The sequence below is a fragment of the Ruditapes philippinarum genome, unplaced genomic scaffold, assembly GCF_026571515.1.
Source record: "Ruditapes philippinarum isolate M1 unplaced genomic scaffold, ASM2657151v2 ctg13465_1_1_1_1, whole genome shotgun sequence".
NCBI classification, from domain to species: domain Eukaryota; kingdom Metazoa; phylum Mollusca; class Bivalvia; order Venerida; family Veneridae; genus Ruditapes; species Ruditapes philippinarum.
The window spans coordinates 1-23,989 of NW_026857335.1; the positions used below are offsets into that span (position 1 = coordinate 1).

At 34.5% G+C, this 23,989-nt stretch overlaps 1 protein-coding gene across 1 annotated transcript; it reads right to left on the bottom strand.

Annotated features, from left to right (window-relative positions):
• Positions 1–13,813: 13,813 nt before the first annotated feature.
• On the bottom strand, positions 13,814–15,988 carry LOC132749411 (uncharacterized protein K02A2.6-like). The gene is made up of 2 exons (XM_060739141.1): positions 15,569–15,988; positions 13,814–14,971 (listed from the first exon to the last, which is right to left on the bottom strand). The coding sequence occupies exons 1-2, from the start codon at positions 15,986–15,988 to the stop codon at positions 13,814–13,816; spliced, it is 1,578 nt and encodes a 525-aa protein (XP_060595124.1).
• Between the last annotated feature and the right edge of the window lie 8,001 nt (positions 15,989–23,989).

The following is a 23,989-nucleotide window of genomic DNA, read 5'->3' on the forward strand; positions in this document are numbered from 1 at the left end:
TGGGTCGGGTTACTGCAAACAAACATTTTTTTAAGGGATGGCCTTGATATTACGTCTTGTACCAACCAGGAAATTGATTTGGTGAAAGTGCCTTATGGTAGGTGTAACTTTTGTATGAAGATGCATGAAAATTGGGGATTCTCAATTGATTAAGATGGGGTGCTGTTGGCAGGTTTGGGTTTTGAGAAGCTTGCAAGGAAATTTTCAAAGGTATCAATGTGAGTGGGTTTCAAGTGAAAAATACTTCTGTCAATGAGTGTGGAAAACCAGTGTTTCTGCGGGACTAGTATTTTAGGGTCATTTGTGACACTCTAGTGTATAAGAATATGGGTGTGACTGTCATTTGAAATTATGAAGGGTCATATTTCAAAAAAGTATAAACTACACAAGTAAATCTCAGAACTGTTTTGTCTTACAGTTTAACTTCAATTTCTCACTCCAACATCTTACTTTATGTTTGAAAACAAACGCCATTCTTTCTGTTTCTTCCATATTTCAACTGCTGTTGGAAACAGACAGTCTTCCAATAAAGGACCCAGGCTTACCTGCATTAAAACATTTAACCTGTTTTTTTCCCCAGTTTTTTGCAGACATGTTGATATTATTCTAAACATTAAAGCCCCTTTCTTTTGTGGTTCGTCTGTCATTGTGAGAAAAGCCTCTGCATACACAAACTACTTTGTTTACCAGACAGACCGTACATGTCTAGAACCTGGATAACAATACTGAATAGTAACTGATTATAGAACAGTTAAAAGTCAGACAGAAAATGTGCTAATAACAATACTGAATCAGTTAGCAACTTATAAATACATGCAGTTACCAGAAAAAAATGACTTCTGGCTAATCAAACAATAATAGGTGATATATATGGGATGGCGCTAATAATAGGAGGAATAACTTAATGAAAAGACATTTCCAATTACGATTAAATTATGACTGTTTCATAGAAAAAGTGCTTTGCAAATTTTAATTTGTCATTTGTGAAATTATTGTGTCAAAAAGCAGAGTAGCGGCAACACTGCAAATGGATCTATTACTTGGCATAAGAACCTTAGGAACAATTCCCGGAGTTTAAGCTGTTTGTCTAGGAATCATCTTAGTTATACCTGTAGGATGATTCTGGGCTCTGATGGAAAGTCTAAGCCCTTTTAAAGCCCCTCTTCTTTTGACAAACATTCAACACTTCTTCATTTGGTCTCATCACTATTATATCACTATTATATTTATATTCACTTAATACAACTTTCAGTTTACACATCTATATAATTTTGCAGCATAATGTTACAATAACATTTTAAACTTTATATGGAACTTTTCAAGTCCAGTGTTGATCTAGCTTGATTTTATAATCATGAACACTTTTTAAATCTACTACATTTTTTGGCAAATTATTCCATGTTTTAATTACACGTCATGAAAACTGATTCAAGCAATGAGTTGTTTTACTAGTAAAAAAAAAAAGACCTATTGCAATATTCTTAGTTCATCTATACTGGCATGCGAGCAGCTCCCATACAAAAATCGTAGAAACTCGTAGCTCACACACCAAAAAATTGAATGTTACACATCAATTCGGCTCGTCACACAAATCATGGAAATTCCATTATGTTATAATAAACATGGAATAACCCTTAGTTATGAGGCCTCATATGGGGTACCGAAATTATCCATTATTTTGTATGAAGAGAACATAAAATATAACCCATTATTATTATTATACAATGTTGTTAAATCAGACCTATTTTTCAATTATAATTGTTGAATAGACCATTTTTCCAGAGGTAAAAAGATGTAATTCAGGAAATAGATACGCTGGTATCTATTACCTGGTACCGTTACCCCAACACATTCACATGCAATGACGTGCTTGTATGCATTAAAGCCATAAAATTATTTAATAATAATATAGTAATATAGATCAAAATTCTGATAATTAAACAAGTTTTCATCGCATTGCCTACTTATCTGTACACAGGTGGTATAAGTGGGAAACCCTTTAACTGGCCTCACACGTAAGTGTTTTTGCGCACATGCCCAAGGACGCAATCCCCCAAAGAAAACAAGGTCACGTTTTCACAACGCAGAGGTGAAACTAAAGTGATTTATTTTAAATTCAATCTGGAAACAGTTAATAAATAATTATCTACTACACAAACTTTTCTATCTCCAACGTTTCGAGGGGTTAAACCCCTCTTTTTCAAGGAGTTTCTGTTTATTTTTATATAAATCACATATTTATCTTCTTACGACGTCATTTCCTGTATGCATAACTTAGTTTAAGATAAGACATGTAAGAAGATAAATATGTGATTTATATAAAAATAAACAGAAACTCCTTGAAAAAGAGGGGTTTAACCCCTCGAAACGTTGGAGATAGAAAAGTTTGTGTAGTACAGTGGAACCTGTCTAATCCGAACTCGTCCGGACCAGAAGAAAAGTTCGGATTGTAAAGGTTTCCGGATTAGAAGGGTTTCCGAATTAGAAGGTTTTTTACATGTTTTTTTTTCATGTTATTTGCAAAATAGTTTAAGGAAAGAAAACGGGAATGCATTTGAAATAGCAATTTAGATATTTTATTTTTGCAGTCTCTTATCGTTCATTTTAATACATGTAAATACAAAAATAAAGAAATAAAAATAAATAAATAAGCAAAAATATTATGTCCTCAAGGGTAAGTTAACCTACGATGTTAAACAGGAGGCCGAGACATGATTAGATATTCGTACCAGCATTTGTCAATTGTTGTTTACTCTTATCCGATTCAGCGACTATCCGAATTCACTGACAGTTTCCATTAATTTTCATTACTTAATCACGTATCATTGAATCCCATACAAAGGATTAAAGGATATTTCTATTGCATTATATCAAAATATTTATAGAAGCTGACGAAAAACAATCAATTAAGCAATTATAGAAGATATCAAGGCAAGCTAAGTGTAATTTTCACACCTTGCAGATCATACGTTTCACCCATTAATCAAGCGAAATAACACTTATTAGTTTGGTGTATGTTTACATCTGCAAGATGTGCCATTATTTGTTATTTTGAAAAAAGGTGTGACATTTGGCAAAATCTGTTCGGATCCGAGAGGTAAATTTTAGAGTAAAATAAGAACAAAAATTGAAAAAATCGTCCGGTATTCGGAGTAGACAGGTTCCGGATCCGAAAGGTTTTTACTATTGAAAATAGAACGAATAAAATCGGGACCGGACACTTCGTTCGGATAAGAAAGGATTCCGGATTAGAAGGGTTCGGATTAGCAAGGCTCCACTGTAGATAATTATAAAGTGATTTAAAATGAAACTTTTTATACGTACTGCCGAACTGACACTTAGATTTTGTTTCGTTTATGCATGAGTTTGATTTGAAGAATGCAAGTAAAAATCAAGTGTTTAAACGAAAAATATGGGTACTGGCTACTGCTTCTGTTCGGGGAACTGCTCGCATGCTAGTCCTAGCCTTGTCTGAAAGTGTGGATCTGCGGCATTTATTAAATATCTCAATGGTTCTTTATCAAAGACATAGAGAATACATGGTTGATGTCGGGATGGAGAAGGTTTATCCGGTGAGCGAGAAAGTGTATCTTGGCGAGCTTTAGCGAGCCAAGATTCACTTTCGCAGCGAACCGGATAAACATTCTCCATCCCGACATCAACCATGTATTTGATTTATCCTGCTTTGAATCATGTTTTTAGATTAATTAAATGGTTTAATTCTTACTTTAAAGTTTTCCCCGGTAAAATAGCATCTATATGTATTTTTGTTTTGCTGCTAACCATGTGACGTCATCATATGACGTAATGACTGGAGATAGATAAGTTTATCCGGCAGGGCTTTATCCAGCTGATGAAATAGACAGTAGCAGGATAAAATTGTCTTAACGTATAAAAACTAAAAGTAAAATGGTGAAATAATATACTTTGCTCTTAGTCTTAAGGTGATTCTGCTTTGTCAGCCATTTTTGTTTTCACTATGTGGGTTCAAAGTGAAAGTAGGCCTAAATTCATATAACAACAAAGCTCACATTGTTATATGATGAGCCATTTGCAAGTACACTTCCAATTCTATGTTTTAAAGACTATTTTAAACAAAAATAAAAATGATAACAATAAGAAAAATTACCTTGAATGTGCTTCATTTCTGAAGACCAAAAACATTCTGTTGCAAAGTTTTATGCACATTTCATGAATGGCAAAATCCTTTTTAAAGTCTGTTTTAGTGCCTACAAAAGCTACTTTTTGCAGAAAATACAAAAAACTATATATAGTATAGGGGTATAATGAAAATCGTCGAAACGTGTCAGAATATTGTTTTTATGAATTTTTATTGTGCAAATCAACTTGCATTGATATTTTTTATGGGTTGTAGCAGGGCCTTCGGGGGGGGAGGGGGCCCGGGATAATATCAGATCACAGCGTCTTCCCCCTGTGATGAAATGTGCATAAAACTTTGCAACAGAATGTTTTTGGTCTTCAGAAATGTAGCACATTCAAGGTAAATATTCTTATTGTTATCATTTTTATTTTTGTTTATAATTGTCCTTAAAATATAAACCTGGAAGTGTACTTTCAAATGGTTCATCATTTTAAAATAAGAGCTTTGTTGTTATATGAATTTTGGCCTACTTTCACTTTGGACAGACTTTGTGAAAACAAACATGGCTGACAAAGCGGAATCACCTTAATCTGATTAAATTTAAAATGTCTTTCCTGTCTAAAAATAATAATTATACTGCTTTATCTCTGATTAAATACAAAGAAATAAACATTCACCTCTGTTATAATGATTGCTCTTTCTACTTCCATGTCTTTGACCTTTATGCATTAGAATAATATCTAATAAAGATATAAATCAGCAAAATACCGGTTACGCCACAAATTGTAATTTGTTGTTGTTGTTGTTTTTGGAATGGATAACTTCTGTACGAGTGTATGGAGGATTTCGAGACGTTTCGGCCCCAAGACGTATCGGCCCCAAATTACCCAAGACGTTTCGGCCCCAGACGTTTCGGCCCTTTACCAAATCGGCCCCAGAATAAGTACTGTGTTTTAAACCGGTATATTAAAATTTCATAGTTATAATAATCATAAATGACAATTTTCATAAAGTGGAACGCCAATTTCCAAATACCTTGACTTTATATTACAACCATATATATGAAAGAATTATGATACCTCTTATATATTTTACGTAAGATTAAATCTCAACCAAAACCATCAAAGATTAGATACTTGTTGCATTTAATGTTAACTTCATTGTTTATAAAAATCTCACAATGAATAGCTACTCGTAATTATTTCCTTGATATTGAAAAATCTAACACATTTAATTATCAGGTAAGGAAAGTTAGTTGTTCATGCACGTGAAAATCGAAACATTCGGTCATGTAATTTTACAATGAAAAGAAAACAGAAGCCATATTATCTATAATTATTTTGTCACTATCAACATTGTTTGATTTAACTAATTAATAAATTGATATGATTTATACTTTACTCTTTGTTTCTGTACCGTCATTTTAAAAAAAATATCGATTCCTATAATAACACGTGTTACAACTATTTTAGTTGTTTTTTAAAACATAACACTGATCTTTCTTTTGAATTGGTGTATAATCTGGTTAAACTGGTTAATCAATCATTAAATCAGTATATAATTATAGGTGTAATAGGTGCAATATATTAATTTTTGGGAAATCCTTTTTTAAATTTTGTCATAATTGTTTAATTGTAATTAAATTAATTGTTGTTAATCAATTAAGCAATGTACTATATAGTAGGGCCGAAACGTCTCGCGGAAAAGGGCCGAAACGTCCAGGGGCCGATTTTTCCACTGGGGCCGATTTGGTTTGGGGCCGAAACGTCCTGTTTGCGTATGAAGTATACTAATCGATGGTCTCCGGTCTTCGGCCGTCCTCGTAAATTTGATTGATATGAATTGGAATGACTGAATAACACTAGTTTATTAGTGTCAATATTTTGAATGATGAAACGGACTTGACTGAATAAAATATGTGAAAAATTAATGTTGAAAAAAATTAATTCAACCTTGGACATACAATAAGTTATCGTATATCCCAGATTCAACTAATTAATAATTTTTTTTTATAATTCAGATTTTATTTTATTCGGTTGTAATTCCAGAGACTTATAGTACAGAGAGATAAGAAATAAATATAGCTCTGTGGTAATTTATATAAATTATATGAATTAAATTTTCCTCTACAATTAGTTACTTTAATGGTGAAAAAAATGCATTTGTGAATTAACGAGCTATTATAAGTATTCCCAAGACCGTCAATGGAGGAGACCGTCAATCAGTAGATTATTTAATTTCCAACTCGAAAATCTCTTTGTTATACATGATTGTTAAGAAATGTATAGACTAAATGACAAAATTTTCAGGACGATAGTTTATCATAGTTAAAGTAGTGAAAGATGAAGAAAAACACTTTAATGTCATAAATAACAAATATGAGTTTTGATTTGTAGGTTTAATACAATTCGACGGTCTCTTGGTTAACCCCAATCCCACGCTGTGATCTCCCCTTCATTCTTCGGCGTAGATCTCTGCCACCAAGGTCCGATATATCAGAATTTCTGATATACTATATTTTTTTCAAAAATTGTTTTATCTACTGCTTTTATCTATCAGATAAGTTTTTTCTCATTTATTTAACAATGTTTATGAATAAATAAATAAATAATATGAATATTTAGAAATAATTTTAAAAATTATGAGAATATTTTCTACCGAGACAATATTTTGATATTTTATATTTTTTAGCTTTTGAATTTATTTTTCGTTATTTTGTATACTTTTGATAATTTTTTGATAAACTATATCGAACGTAGGCACTAAAAGTTAAAAATAAAACAGAAAGAGAAAAATGACGTTAGATTTTCTATGTAACGTTTGAATTTCGACGTTACGTCATGTGACTTTCATCATCATGTGACGTCTTTGAAGGCAGTGATTACAATTCTGCCAAGGGAGGTAATCACTGTGAGGAGTTTGGGTTAACCCATTACCCGATACACACGCCTTTTAACGCCTTTTTCACCCACCTTTTGTTGTCTCAAATGGTGAAAAAATGCCTTATTTAGGCCCCAACATTTGTTTTTGTCTGAGAAATGTTGTTTAAAAAAGTGACCACATTTTCGGCGCGGCCCCAACCAAAAGATACATCAGGGGGTTGCCGGAAGGGGGATGTGCCCCCTTCTGTTTGGGGGTTTGAAGGGGGGCGGCAGTACCCCTCATCGCCAAGAAAATGTTGGACTTGTGAGAGGCTAAAAATGACCCCAGATCGATCATAAGGTAACGTGTGACCAAGCATTTGACTCTATCTCAATCCATTGAGAAGTTGCAGCACTTTGAAATCAATTTTGATGGGGAAAAAAAACAACACAAAATAGTGATTTTTGGCAATTTTGAGATGTCCCCTCGTTGCCATGGTGACAGGAAATTTAAGCATGGGCATGTTGTTACAAAGGCAATGGTCCAGTCAACATTTGTGCCAAGTTTGATTGGTATTGAAGCAGTTTTTATAGTTTTATAGCAATTTGAACTTGTAACGGGAGACTTTTCAATGAAAACAGCCATTTTTCACAAATTGCTCATGAAGTAATGGGTTAATAATAATTGATATGAACTGAAAAGACTAAATGCAAAATATTACAGGACGACAGCTTATTACGTCAATGTCCTCCGTCACTGTAATGTACTGTTTGGCTATCTGATATTTTGCCGAAATTTACACATCTCATGTTTAAAATAAAAATAAACAATCGTGAAACTTTTGTAACAATTGATGGAATAAGTTAAATTACTTGAAACTTCAATTAAAGCCCATGCTTACAATGAAAATGCTGTAATGTTGTGTTGTGTCATAAATAAATTGTTGTTTATTGTGGTTGTGTTTTCTTCTCTGTGTGTCTTTTTTGTTTATTTATACGTGTATGTTATGGTGTCAAGAAAGATAACTTATTTAGAAACATTTCAGACTTGCAATTGTGTTACTTCCCTTTAATTGTTATGTTTAAATTGGTATGTCGTATAACAAAGTTACATTCTCACCCAAGCTCTGGTCTTAACAACAACTGTTTAAGTATTTTCAAATAAAATAAATATTACAGCTAGAAACTTGTTATCATCTATGCAACATAATAATGTAATTGTCTTATAGATTGAAGACCATATTGGAAATAAGTTGTATTTTTATTATGACAATGTACTTGTGATATATATATGTCTGGTAATTTAAATTTGTGTGTGTTTATATAAAAGGATTGAATCTTGTCTACTGTGTAATGTATGTGATTATATAAACACAATGCTAAGTCAATCTATGACACAATACTCTGTCATATTTGCCAACAAGACTTATTATTGCCTCTCTATCTCATGCCACCAACACTTGGGGACAACGATTGAAACAAGTGTTTACCATGTTTGTGATATCAGCCTGGGTTTGGTGTGCATATCGAGATGATTGGTGTTGGTGTGCATGTCATGCTGACTGCGCTCTAGTTGTATCATGTGATGTTTCATTTTGGTACAGGTTGTCATAATAATTATCACCATGGGTGTATATAACGCCACAACAAATACTATCTTATCTTATATCTTAGCTTATTGAAGTCATTTCTCTTATATACTCTAAGAACGTCAATATATTCAATTATTTTAACATAAAGTGTACAAAAGTTCACAAATGGTCTCCGATTTTTAAACAGACGATAGCCCCACAGGCATTGTTTTGAAACATTATGTTTTGGCCGATTGATGGAACAGATATGTATAAGGAACTTAAATATTGCATGTTCATTTAAAGCATTGATGAAAACAAGTATATCACTCTTTGTTATACCATCATTATATATCACTTTGAATAACAAAAATGAATGATAAGAGTCATTTTTACTGTCCTTGTTTTTGCTTCAAGTTTACTGCGTTTTAAAATTTACTTTATATGCCTATTTACGAACTTATTATTGGTGGTGTGAAAATAAGAGAAGTTAACATACGACCGACTTTTATGTCCAATACTACAGACTTAAGTAATAAAAAATGTGTTTACAGCGAATCCATTTTTTAATACTAATGTTTAAACTCTCGGGGAATCATAGTAAGTACAATAGTCATATGTAAAGCTTGTTTTTATTTTAAATTATATGTTAAAACGCGAAATGCAAAGAACGCACTGAGAAAGGACCAAAAAAAAACAAAGACACTCAGCAGGACCTTGTAAATAAAGCAGGAGAGGACCATGGAGGGATACACCGATAAATAAGCGTATTTATAAACTAATTAAGAAAACCCATAGAAGCCTATTAAAACTGTGGTCTTAAAATTGCAGAGCCATTCTTAACATATATAAGGACTTGACATTTCTCAGTTTCAGTACAATGTTCTATGTCGGACACAATCAATGTTATTATTTTCACCATAAAAAGAATTAATATAAAGCAACTTAGCAATGGTTTTCATTCTTAATGTTCTGCCGCGGAATTACCAGCCTGTTCTGTACATTTTCAAGATAACACAGTGGTACAAAACAATATAAAACACTCACTTTTGTGCCGCGAATGAGACTATACTTGTACACAATTATTCTTCTTATCGACCAACAGATGCACATAAAGGATTTTTTTGTCTGCCAAACAACTTTAATCGTCATGAAAATAATGACTGAATAGTTAACTGTAACATCCAGGTTTGGACATTTTATGGAACAATGGTAATGTTACAAATATTCAATTAAATAATATCATGTCAACAATTACAACAATGGTGTTCTGAACTTAGAAGTGTAGTGACAATTTATTTAAATTTAACTTTTTCTAGAAAGATGCTTAAATGTTGTTAATAACATTAATCACCATAAAGCTTAATAAATGTTTAGATGTTCAGCACATAAATTATTGATAGAAGAATATCAATAGGAATTCACGTATATGTACTAAATGCAGCATTAATCAAGTAGACAGTGAATAGATATTGCCTCTTGTCCATTCTATAATGAATTGAGAGGTCAATGTTTTCCTCTTGGCCGACCAGCAATAAATGTATATCAATAATGCAATCTTTGCAAAGGAAAATAATTTGAACTAAATAAGCTAAGTTTATTTATTGTGATATGTATAAGAGAAGCTCAAACAGTTAATTTTACATATTTAGGTATCTGTTTTTATATTATTATATTCTGTATCTACTTCTGTGGCTCATTATTTTTTATAGTACAGTGTAGTTTTGTTAACTGTATACCGTACGTTTCTTATGTAATGTAAATATGTAAGAACCGCCAGTAAAATATTTGACTTGATTCTTATAACATCCTTCAAAGTTGTAAATATTAAAAAATAATATATAAATCGAAATCATTTTTGTGTGATATTTTTGTGTGTGCTTTTTGTGTGTGTGAAATCAGAGATTTAATACCAGTATGTTATACGTTTTTATATTCACATGGTCCTGCACCATTTCGCTGAATCTGTATTATATATTTGAATACGAATATAAGAAACAGAAGTTTACTCACAAATTCAAGTAAGTGCAAATTAGTTATACTTAAAAAAACAACAACATTATTTTGCCATTAACGATCCCGTTAACTTAAAATAACTATAAGACAGTTAAACGAACTGCCAAAGTCATTTCCTCTTTTACTTAACAGTATTGAGCTGATTTGCTAATGTGCACACTTTTGATCTATTTACTGGACAGAAATTGATCCAAACCATAAATTGTAACAACTTTGTGCAATTTATATGTAAACAACCTGTTATTGTTTTAGAGAAAAATACCTTTCATCATATAAAATTTTATCTTCCTCTTAGATTGTCATAACATCTTTTGTTCCTTAATTACTAGGTATACATGTACCTCATCTTGAAAATCTTAAACATTACCAAAAGTCATCATGCAAGGAATATAAATAAAAGGAAGATAACTAAAACATGAACATGAAAATGTTTACACTTTTTTATTTTCCATAACAAAACACCCTAAGCACTTTCAAATAATTTGTTTTAACATAAAACGTATTTATGATTTTATGAGTTTCGAGAGAATTGTTTAGAAGCCTTGGTGGCAATTTAAGCAACAACTCATAGAGAAATGGTAATAGATCGGAACTATTTATATTTTAATATAATCAATATGATCTCCTGAAAACATTTCAATTTTTATTCTTCAAACGATTCAGTTCACCCCCATATTTATACCCCCATCACATAGTGGATTCGCTTTGTCGCGTCGGTCGGCCGGTCCGTCGGTCCGCACTCTCAGGACAGTAATTATGTAGCTAGAGGGACAATAGGTAACTGTTCTTTCTCTTTGATGTCATTCATTCCGTAATGCTTTTATGTGGTTATTTTCTTTTGTGTGGCTAAAAAAGAACAATAGAGAGAACAATAGAGTAGCCGTATTAATTATTACTCTACTGTTAGAACAGACGTCTCCATTATCGTGTCCGCTCTATAAATCCTATACCAACTGAAGAACTTTCTTCAAACTTGGCTCAAATGTTCACCTCAACAAGGGGGTGTGCAGAATTCATGTTGCCCATGTGTCACCTCAAGGTCAAGGTTACAATTGAAGATCAAATATCAAACAATCAAATATTAGACAGTATGTCGTGTCCGCTCTGTAAGTCCTCCACTAATAAAAAGATTTTCTTCAATCATGGCTCAAATGTTCACCTCAACAAGGTTATTTGCAGAACCGATGTTACCCTTTTGCCGGCTTACGGTCAATGTCACACTTGAAGGTCAAAAACTGACTCAGAAAATGTTCTTAAATTTTATAATGTACTTGAATATTTCTGAAACTAGCAAAGGTATTTGCTTAAAACTTAAATATATGAGGTGTCACAAGTAAGATATGTAGGTCAAGTTTCATAACTCTGTATTGCATTTTGACAAAGTTATGCTCTTTTTAAGTCTTCAAATTAACATACAATCAAATATAAGACAATATGTCGTGTCCGCTCTTTAAATCTTATACTAATGGAAGGATTTTCTTCAAACTTGACCCAAAATTTAACCCAAACTGGGCAATGTGCAAAACCCATCTTACCCTTGTGCCAGCTCAAGGTCAAGGCCACACTTGAAGGTCAAAAAATGACTTAGAAAACGTTCTAAAATTTCAACATGTACTTGAATATTTCTAAAACTAGAATAGATAATCATTAAAAAACTTCAATTATATACGAAGTGTTGCAAATAAGATATGCAGGTCAAGTTTCATAACTAAAAAAGTGGGGGGATAACTTTGTATTGTATTTTGACAAAGTTAAGTCCATTTTTATGTCTTTACATTTATTTACTATAATATTTCTTAAACTAAAACAGAACAGATATTTACTTGAAACTTAAAATTTATATGAATGTTTACAAGCAAGCTCAGATGACGAAAAAAAAAAAAGTCTTCAATTCCATTGAATTATGACACAAGTTATGCCCCTTTTAGGCTTAGCAAATGTTCTGATATAATCATTAATTCTTAAATGTTTCTGAAACTAGAACAGATATTCACTTGAAACTATATAATATATGAAGGATCACAAGTAAGCTCATAATGCAAAGTTTTTTCACTATTAATTACATTTTGACATTTTCTTAAATTCACTGCTTTTGTTTTAAACTATAACCTGTACAATTTGTCAATTTTCACCAGAAATAATTTCTTTTTATGTATATGACTGTATTTGTGCCACCAAAGTTATTCCCTTAACCACCTTTCCAAGTCGTCTTCTGTCAAGAACATTGGTGGGTGTAACATTTATATTTTCTATTTGGATGGCTTACTAGCACACAAACTAAACAAGACCCGAAGGATGGTTTATATATTTTATTATATGTGTTGCATCCAAGTATACACTCATAAACTCCCAAACATCAAGTAAACATACACACAGTAACAATAACGATATTTTGATATTGAAGGCGTGGCTTATTATTTCTTGTTGACTTGCTTACTTACATCCTCCTCTATCTTTAGTTTAGAACTCATCAATTAAAATCAATAAACTTAAATTATCAAAAGTTTAAATTTAAATGTGCAAACATATTGTAATAAGAAATATTTTTTTTCGTATGAAATATGCTATACAGCAAGTCTATTGTTATAAACTCTTCTCCTTTTTCAGCAGAGTTCATTAACCAATGCGATTTACTCTAATCAGTGTACTAGGCATCTGTTTCAACGAAGTAATGATAAATATAATGTTATTGTTAATTGTCATATCTTTTCTTTTTTTTCGGAATGTCACAAAATATCAAGCAAATTACATTATTATCACAACATTTGTTCAAACAACTAGCATTGTCATCAAAAGAATGATTTGTTTTTCCGTTCTACCACACAAAACCAATTACAAGGTAAATTAAGAAAAACAAAAAGTATTAATTTCACGAATAACAGAATGTTCTCACATACGCTATCATTTTTTTTCCTAAGATTAATAAATCCAGCAAGCGGATATAAATGATACACTGCTATGATAGCAAATATAATCAGGGCATTATCATGGCCCACACATTTGAGTCATTAACCCATATAGCTGTAACGAGAAATGGTATCATAGATTAAACCATTTTTTTTCTCTCTTTTTTTTTTTAATCTTCATAACGTCTCGGCGGTCGGCGTTTCCTCTGCGGCCTATTTCTAGGTAAAGATGTATTATCTGCAGTTTCGTCTGCACCGGCTCTTGATCTCCATGAACATATCTAAATTTGGAAACGTCCCGTGTGATTTCTTTTCCTTTATGTTTGATTGTAAGCATAGATCCTTTCATAGCGATGATTATCCCGGGGTAGGGTCAAACGCTGTTTCAAACTTATTCCGTTGTTCTCGTTTAAATAGCACACGATCTCCCAATTTCAAACTATTTCGCTGAGCTCTACGTTTCTTATCAGCGTATATTTTGTTTTTCGCTTTTGATAGACTGTCCCTGTCTCGAATATCTGTATCTTTGTTATCAAATGTCATCTTTGGTAATTTTGTCTTTAATTTACGATTAAACATTAATTCACTAGGAGCTGTCTGTGTAGTTGTTTGTGGTGTGTTCCGAAAATTCATAAGATATATACTTAACGCTCTTTTATAATCTTGTCTAGACGCTATCGCTGTTTTAATTGCTTTTTGCAGTGGCGCCATAAATCTCTCAACTATTCCATTTGCCTGTGGGTGCAATGGAGTAATTCGTTTATGTTTAAATCCCGAATTATCAGCAAATTCTCTGAATGCGCGACTTTGAAACGGAGGTCCATTGTCCGTTTTCACTACCTCTGGATATCCGAATATCGAAAATATCGCCTCTAATCGCGGTATGACTGTATCTGCGGCTGTCGATTTGATTCTTTCAACTACTGGAAATCTACTGTAGTCACATATAACAACTAGTAACATGTAACCTTCTGGAAATGGTCCACAAAAGTCACAACTGACTTCAGAAAACACATCTCGTGGTAGTAATGTTGGTTTAATCGGGTCTGGAGTAATTCTTGTTGATGCAGCTTGGCATACAATGCATAATCTACAAATTTCTTCTACCATTCTATCCATATGTGGAAACCAGCAGTATTCACGTAATAATCCTTTGCATGTTGATTGGCCTTGGTGACCTTCCTGCGAAAGCATAACAGTTTGTTTTTGCAGACTTTCTGGTAAGCAAAGTTTTGTACCCCGTAAAAGCACAAATCCATCTTCCGTATATGCAACTGCAAGTTCTTGATTTTTATTCAAATTCTCGTATAACCGAAAATTTTCATCTAATTTTGCAATTTTTTGAGTTTTCCAGTCATTTTGTTCTAACGCATTTCTTACACAACTTAATATACAGTCCGTTTCGGTAGCTTTTGCTACATCTGACAGCTTCAATGCATCTGGCAAAGCGTTATCAGTAATAAAGCTGATATACTGCTCGCTACTGTATTTGTTTCGTGTCTTGCATGTGGATGCCTGGAAAGATAATCTGATATCATCATTTTACCTGGTCTGTAAACTGTCTGGAAATCATACGTTGTCAACTTCAAAAACGCCAACGTTCTAATCTTGGTGATTGTATTGTCTTGATATTGTTGAAGATTGATTGAAGTGCAGCATGATCTGTTATCAGTTTAAATTTCTTACCGAATAAATACAAATGGAAATGCTGAATCATGATGACAGCACTCAAAAGCTTCTCTTTCTGTTTGAGAATATCGCGTCTGAACCGAATTGTATGCTTTGCTTCCATATGATACTATTTTGCCGTTTTGAATAAGTATTCCTGAGCATCCAACTGGACCTTCCGTCGACCCCAGAGTTCAGTTTCCTTTCTAGGATCGAAATATGTCATGACCTTATCACTAATTAAGGTATCTTTTTAATGATGTGAACGATTTTTCTTTGGTCGGCAGTCCATTCAAATTTTACACCTTTATGTGTAAGTCGTCTTAATGGTTCAGTTAAGCTTGAATAGCCATCTATGAACTTAGACAAATAGTTCGTGAGACCCAGAAATGAACGGATTTCGGATACTGATTTTGGTCTGTCCATATTTTTCACTGCATTTACTTTGTCAGGATCGGGTGAAATTCCGGATTCGGAAAATACGTAACCGTAGAACTTGATTTTAGATTGTCCGAATGAACATTTTTGGCTGTTCAGTGTGAGGTTTCGATCTTGAAGACGTTGCAGTAAAGCGCGAAGATTGGCATCGTGTTCCGCCTGTGTCTTACCAAAACATACGATGTCGTCGGCAATATTCAATATGCCTTTTAGACCTTGAAGTGCTTGACGAAGCTCGTTTTGGAAAATTATCGGTGCTGCGGACACCCCGAAATTTAGACGTTTATACCTAAACAGTCCAATATGTGTCTGAAACGTTGTCATTACACGTGATGCTTCATCCAATTCAATTTGATGGAAAGCTTTGTACAGATCTAGACGTGAACATACCTTTGCGCCGTTTAACGTCAAGATGATATCATCCATCGTCGGGCAAACATTTTCTGTGTATTGATTGCGGTGTAACCTTTTCTCTTATCACATTCTAACTTCATGCGGAGCATTATGTTTCTGAGCAGCTACTAAGTTCGAACCCAATGGTGTCGGTAAACCTATAACCTTTTTAATAACATCCATTTTCTCTAAACTTTAAAGTTCATGTTCGACTTGCGCATGTACATGAAATGGCACTCTCCTATGTGATTGAGCTACAGGTACAACACTCTCTTCAATATGAAACTTAACTTTTCTGTCTTTCAGACATCCTAAGCATGTGAAAACTTGAGAGTATTCTTCAATAAGTCCTGAATATGCGTCTTTGCTTTGAAACTGATTTTTGAACTGATTGTATTTGCGGTAAAATCCCAAGCTCTACCGATAATTCATAACTGATCAATGATTCTTTGTTGCCTTTAACGATATGGAAATCTTTTGTCATAAATTTTTGAGTCCGACTCCACAAGCAGGGAACATTTGCCTATGAATGGAAGTGGAGATTTCTGCCCGAATGCGAATGCTTTTTGTTTTCGTTTTCTTGATTTCTGGACGAATTTTCATTTTCTCGAGGTCGATTTCGCTAATAATATTTAACGATGAACCGCTATCTATCAACACATTAACATCTTCGCCATTTAATTTAATGCATTTCTTTGGCACTTTTTTCCCATCTGATATTTTAAATCCAAATAAAACATCGCACTCATTTGAACTGACACTCGGTGTGCTTGCTTTTGATAAAACTTGTGAATCCGACTGTTCATCATCGATTAATTTCACTTTGTTTTGACGTTTTCTGCAGACCGATATGAAATGATTCTTCTTATGACAGTAGTTACATTCCGCTCCGATAGCCGGGCAACGTGACATATGGGGATACTTTCCTCCACAATTTCGGCATTTTTTATTTCGTTCTGGAGGGTTGTTTCGCCTTCCCGACGACAAACTTGCTTCTGGGATAGTTTGATATGAACGTTGCTGATAACGTTTAGGTGCGAATCCCTTTGATTGACGGCTAAATCGAGGATTGCTTTTTACCCGCACTATTTGCTGACTACTTGTATCCTTTGACATATTTGCTGCTTGAGTTTTTGATATTTCCATGGTTTCTCATTTTTGTAAGTAAGTCATTAAGTGATTTTATCCGGATCTTGTAAACACTGCATTCTCATGTTTTGTGAAACAACACCCTGTATGATCTGGCTTTTTTTTAATTTCTGAGTCAATGTCCAAAAATTCACAATTCTTAGCTTTCTGGCGTAATCTTGTTGTAAACTGGTCGATAGATTCCCCATGCAATTGCTTCATATTACGAAATTCGAATATTTCGAATTGTGTGTTTTTTCTTGGCTTAAAGTATGCTGTTAATCCAATTTTCGTTTCCTCGTAGTTTTCATTGTCTTCTCTTAAATTCAATGTATCATAGATATCGTAAACATCATCTCCTGCATAATGAAGTAACAGTGCTTTTTTTCTTTTCCTAGTGTTTATTCCCAGTCCAACAAATAAGTTTTCTAATTTATCCAAATACTTTTCCCATCGTACTCCCAGAGAATTTTCATCAGCAAAAACATCGAATTTCGGAAAAGCAGGTAAATTATCCATTTTCAAATCTGTTTTTTTTTTCACAGAGTCAGTTTAAATTAATCCGCAATTTTTTTTTTAATATCCGATCCTCGTCGCCAATGTAACATTTATATTTTCTATTTGGATGGCTTACTAGCACACAAACTAAACAAGACCCGAAGGATGGTTTATATATTTTATTATATGTGTTGCATCCAAGTATACACTCATAAACTCCCAAACATCAAGTAAACATACACACAGTAACAATAACGATATTTGATATTAAAGGCGTGGCTTATTATATCTTGTAGACTTGCTTACTACAGTGGGGTATGAATCGCATTCAGCGATTGTTCTTGTTTTGATAGTTGTGTCCCAGTGACTTAACAAGAAACTCTTCATTGTCTGTTTTTTTTTCAAACATTGTTTTCCTTTTTGAGATCTTTATTGTTTAAACTGGGACTTTGGCCCAGATTTAAACTAATTTTGATATTTTACGCAGTGAGGTAGTATTTGTTGCATGCAATTGCAATGCACAACGGACGCTCAATATATTAATCCTTTGCAATTCAAAATTGACCCGGGTCGTAATTCAACGTTGAAAAGTTACCCCAATTTTTTGATATTTGGAATGTAAGTTTTAAGGTTAAAGTGCATGGAGGTATGAAACGTCAAAAACGTATTAATGGGTAAACTTAAAGCATGTTGGTGCGTCCGTTCGTTGTTTCCACAGATTGCATTACCTTTAAATCTAATTTATCGTTCTTTATGTAGGTAAAACAAATGAAAAATACAGTTCAGTAACATTTGGGGAATATTATTAAAATCGTGCAATAAAATCGAAGTATTAAAGTTATGAGACGTCGCACGAAACAGGTCATTAAGGTCATTAATGAACGAGCGTAAATGAGTCATTTTTATTACGCTGACATTAAATGATATCTCTATACAGACGGCAAATGTCATAATTATGTGTCTGCCCCTTACTCTTATCCCATTTACGCAGCATCCTAAGTTGGGGCTTGATTTTTGTGTGTTTTGTTTTGTAGTTTAAAATTAATCTTATTTTTAATACATCGGTGAAAAATTAAGTGAAATATGTTATTCAAGGTTTGGAAAATTGAAGAAAGTATTGGGCACCCACCTTGTTTTAAGATTACCTTTACATAATGGTGTACCCCGTCTGTCAAATGGTGCCCAGCTTATCAACTGCAGCTATTCAATGATATTTAAGCTACTTTACTCAGAGGACATCAATTCCAACCCCTATTCCTTGATATATGAATCGAGAGTCTTCTTTTAAGGTATTGTTACTGTTAAACATGTTCAATTTCTGACAACATTGTCATTTTTTCTAGTATATGGTAGGGACACCAGGCTTCCCATCGAAATCGAGCTTCCACCAAATTCTAATGCTGAACAAATAGATATAAGTGAAAGAGTGACAATATTTAAAAGCCTAATCAGTATCGAAATGAAGCATGTGCAAGCATGTGTTCGTTTATTTTTATGAGTTTTCAACAGTATTTCAGTCCTGGAAATAACCAGTACCAGACCCCACTTCCTCCACGGGCAAACTGCAAATCCCTGCCTCTTCCCCAACAAGAAACCACGCCACACCGGCGTACCCAAGCTCAGCCGGGCTGCATGCACCCGTGCGCCACTGTCCCCTAGCTCGCAGTGCACATCACGCGGCGAAGTACCGCTCCTGTACCCGCCGCCTGCCAGCCATGCTGACTTGCCACTCTACCACTTGGAAAACGTTTAAGACCACACGGCCAATAGGATATTAACAAATATGGACTGACTTAAATGCATTCGTATTACCCATTATCAATTATTCCTCGGCGGAAGGAATGGCAGGTGCACAACACGCAACTTGTCCCTTGATATTTGCTACCTGCCGCTTGCTACATGCTACTTTTCGCTCGGCAGTTGGTATATAAACAAAAATAAGAAAACGATTCAACCTTCGTCCACAGGTAAATATTCGACTTGTTTAATATGCGGTTCAACAAATATGTCATTCCGCTGCGTTGCTTCTTCGTTATCTCTTTTATTCATGCTATCATTTCACATATATTGTAATAATATTAAAGAATATAACATGCATTTTATCCTGTTGATTGATCATGTGTTACTAATTTTCCGATCCTCTGTCCGAACCGTTCAGCACTAGATTAAAGTCTTCAGCGGACCCGTATTTATACTGTGACATGCCGTGATGTGCAGCAGATGAAAAACAGATATTTTAAAAAGCGGCTTGGGGTTGCGTCAATTGACGCCACTTTCCGGGTTGATCTTGTTTGTCATATCTTATACAGTTTTGGAAGCAAGAACTAGTTTAGCACGACATAATTGTTATAGTTTTTACTATAGTCGGGTGGTTCAAATATTCCAACTTGAATGATGTTGAATCACCCTTAGGATATGTTGCTTGCATTTAAAATTTGTCTTTTGACGTCTTATCTGTGATATGCAGGCTTCATAACCCCCAATCTCCTTTCAAAATTCAATTGTATTTTGTTACGCTCATTGTTTTCTCATTTATGCTGCACACGCTTTCTTTTCCTTAAGGGCCATACACCGGTACTCAAGGAATGGCAAGAAAGTGTCACATTAAAGGTTCCATAATAACCACCGTGTGGACTATATCTGTGGATATTTTTTATATTCAAAATTTTACCATTTTCATGTTTAAATGTTAAATCCTGCTTTAGCCGGTGCTAGGGGGGGGGGCTTCAAGGGTAGCTTTCACTTCCGTGCATGAACAGGCTGCAACAAATTTGGCGTTTTCGACGTTCTTTCGTGGATTTCTTTATGTCTCTAATTTTGCAACTAGTCGCGGACTGTGATTCATGAATATAGCTCTTCCTTGTTAACCCTCCTTTCATAATTCTTCCTTCGTATTGTACTGTTAGAGCAAACCCATTAAAAGGAACTATTTGTACTTAAAAAGCATAAAATGAGTAAAAATATGAAAAGGGTGAAATATTTACAGTTATTTATCATTGTGCCGCGTGGTGCGCTATTTGTGCCGTGTGTTTTATGACAATCTAATCACTATCTTATATTTACCTTTTACCCTATCTGTTTAGCATGGCAAACGGCAAGTCGGCATGTTCGAACACCGCATTCATTACTGCGGACAAACATTACATTATAAGTCATCGAATTAAAAAAATACTCAATATGCAGAACAATAAGACGAACGTAAAAAGAATGCAGAAACCCCACATCTGATGAGGTCTTTGCCGAGAATTTATTGACTGGTGCTGCGACATCTTAATTACAAGCGACACAAATGGAAGGTAGTCCTAACCCAGGACAGCAGCGAGCGGGAGATAGTATGTTAGTAGCATTGTATTAAGTGAATTGCCGAGCACAATGAGCGAATAAAAGGCATTTCAAGTGAGCAATGACATGAGGCCATAACCCGCACGAAGCCCAACAGCGACTGCTCGCGAATAGATACAGAATATCCCAAGTAACAGAGCACTATCCGGGTAACAGCTACTGCACTCGCTGGCTCTTATCATTTATATCGACCGGCAGAAACGCCTTACTTTACATTAACAGCGAGTAAAATCTAATTCAAGCACAAACTTACAGTAACATTATTCAACATTAGAGAACAGTGACCAGCCGGCCTCCTACGATAGAACGAGTCAAATAGTCCGCAGGTCTAGTCAACCTAAAAAACAACTCATTGTCCAGAATAGTCACACCAGCTCACAGCTGATCTCCTAAAGCAGCGCCAAACGAAAGAGTATATGCTATACCATCTAAAGCATTTATTAAGTATAATATATAAAGCATAAGCAAGACACTGGCAATTGGGAATTTGAAGATAAACAGTTATGTTTGATTCGAGGTCTTATTGACAAGATGAGAACGGGAGATATGCATGATCACACTATCATATATGAAGGTTCCGTCAACGCACTGCAGCCCACGATAATAGACTTTCGCTATAGTTGTATTTATGTGGACAAACATATCCATGAAAATTAGTTGTGTCTCAAATCAATTCTGCCACAGAATCACATGTTAAAAGTGTTTAACACTTCTAGTGTGAATGCACACACTAAGCAGACGTAAACTTAAGCCAAGGTGTCACCCAACGCCATTAATTAGCGAGTGACAGAAATGCAAAACTATAGCAGTTAACGTTCACGCATAACGAATAAAATCATATTGAAATTACCTAATCACCGGAACGATCTTGATTATATCGTGTCCTGAAAGACAAGACACATGAAGTTCAATCACCATCGTAAATCTGCCAAAAGGAAGTTTACTCGTAATTTTTCACTGTCCAGAAACAGGATAAACTCGCGATGCCCCAACGACCATAATACAATTCTAGACAATCACAACACTATAATTACGTAGTCCATACACAACAATCATTTAGTGACTAAACGCCTAAGTTATGCCAGGAAGATACCATAGCCTTCAACCATCATTTACGTAACAGATTAACGAACATCATCTTCTAGAAATCCTAGGTACAATGCGAACCATGCCTTAAGGATTGATATAAACTTAAAAGCGAAAACGCTTAATCGAAATTTACATAAATCGATATCTTAAGAACCGATAATTATAATATGCCTCAAATCTGGTATGGATAATGCTGTTAACCCTATATGTTATGAACAGTAATAACTCATTGTAAGCATTCAGTTAACGATGCATATTGCGTAGCTGATTATGATTAGTGCGAGTGCTAATATCTAGACTTAATCGACCTACAACTAAACGTTAAAGAATCAACTTAAATGAACAAGAATCAGTATCAAATCTTAAATGCAATCATACCTAAATTGGCTCGAAGGTCTCACTTGAGATAAAGAGAAGAAAAATGCTAACATAAGCCGTTGATCTGTTTTAACAATAGTCGAGTCGAGCCTTCGCCTGTCTATTTGAGCGGACATCTGTCCCAAGAAATAGATATCGTAATAAATAACTAGATCCAAAACAGAATTCCCTTAAACCAACCCGCACAGGCCAAAATATAGACAGAGAAATGATATGCAGGCTCGGTCGTTAGATGTGGATGCTCTGTTCATGGATGACTGGAAGTGACAAGAATTAACCATAACACCACGCCGCAGCCGTTAAGCACCGGCAATTAAAGCAAATATATAACGCCGAGACAAGCCACATATAAAACATATACATTATGCAACGTAGGTATACCCGACAGATTAGTAGAAAATTATTCTGATAATCATCGTGGTATACCCATACATTCATTAATGTTATGTGCATTATGTATTAGCAGCCTACGATCTCGTTAACCGAATAGTCAGCTATTCAGCGAATCTAATACAAAAGCCAGCAGCTTATAAATATTACTCTTTTCTTGCTTCGCCTCAAGCTCGCTCAATTACTTTTTACATTTAAAAAACAGACGTATTCTCTCATGTTATGTATACCAATAAGAGTTTAAAGGCCGTTTGTACGTACAAAATTTACCAATTCGATTCAAAAAAATTGTCCGCAACAAAAGCGCTATAATCAAGAGATTTAATGTCTGATGGGCCTTGGAAGTTGACTTTCTAATATGATCCTAAGAAGACCATGTTCAAAGTGAATATTTCGTATCTTTAAGATTAATGTTGCATTGTAAAAGTTAAGTTATCAAGTAAAAGATTCATAATACTATAACTAGTGTTATTTGATTGTGTTAATAATCTCGTACCACGATTAGCTATCTCGTCCCAAGACTCTTCAGTAACATAGCCGATCTCTGCCCACGGACTATAACTCGTTCGGCCACGATGTCAATTAGATTTATCTATGGCACACACATCACGACTTAGCTATCTCGTGGTTACGATTAGTAATCTCCACTGGCGTCATGACAAAGAATTCTCGTAGGCCCACACTATTAGTAAATCGTGCGCCACGACACACCAGTGTCAATTCTCGCGTGTGTACGCCGAACGTAACATCTTTACGCTACATAATCTACGTCCAGCGTGGCCGAAAGAATTCAGTAAACTCGTGGCCTGACGACATACGTTAATCTCACAGTCGAGTACCGAACTACGAGTCAATCTCACTGTTCATGTAGGACTCTCATCTGACAGGTCACAATACCGAACCTATTACGACTACTCTCCGTGGCCACGACTTAGTAACTGAACGTGGCTGCACGACGTACCATCTTCCTTTGGTCACGAGATTAAATAATAAACACACATATGTCACTTTGTGAGATATAATCTACCATCTTCCTGTGGCGCTATACATTATATCACAGGGTCTTGTAAGCTTTTAGTGAATCTTTCTGATTCCTTTGCAATCATTAAATCGTACTTTATATGTTCTTTAAGTACTTTTCCTGTCAGGTTAGAATTTATTTTTATGTAATATAAATTCACCTTGCAGGGCCACCAAGATGCAGCGGAC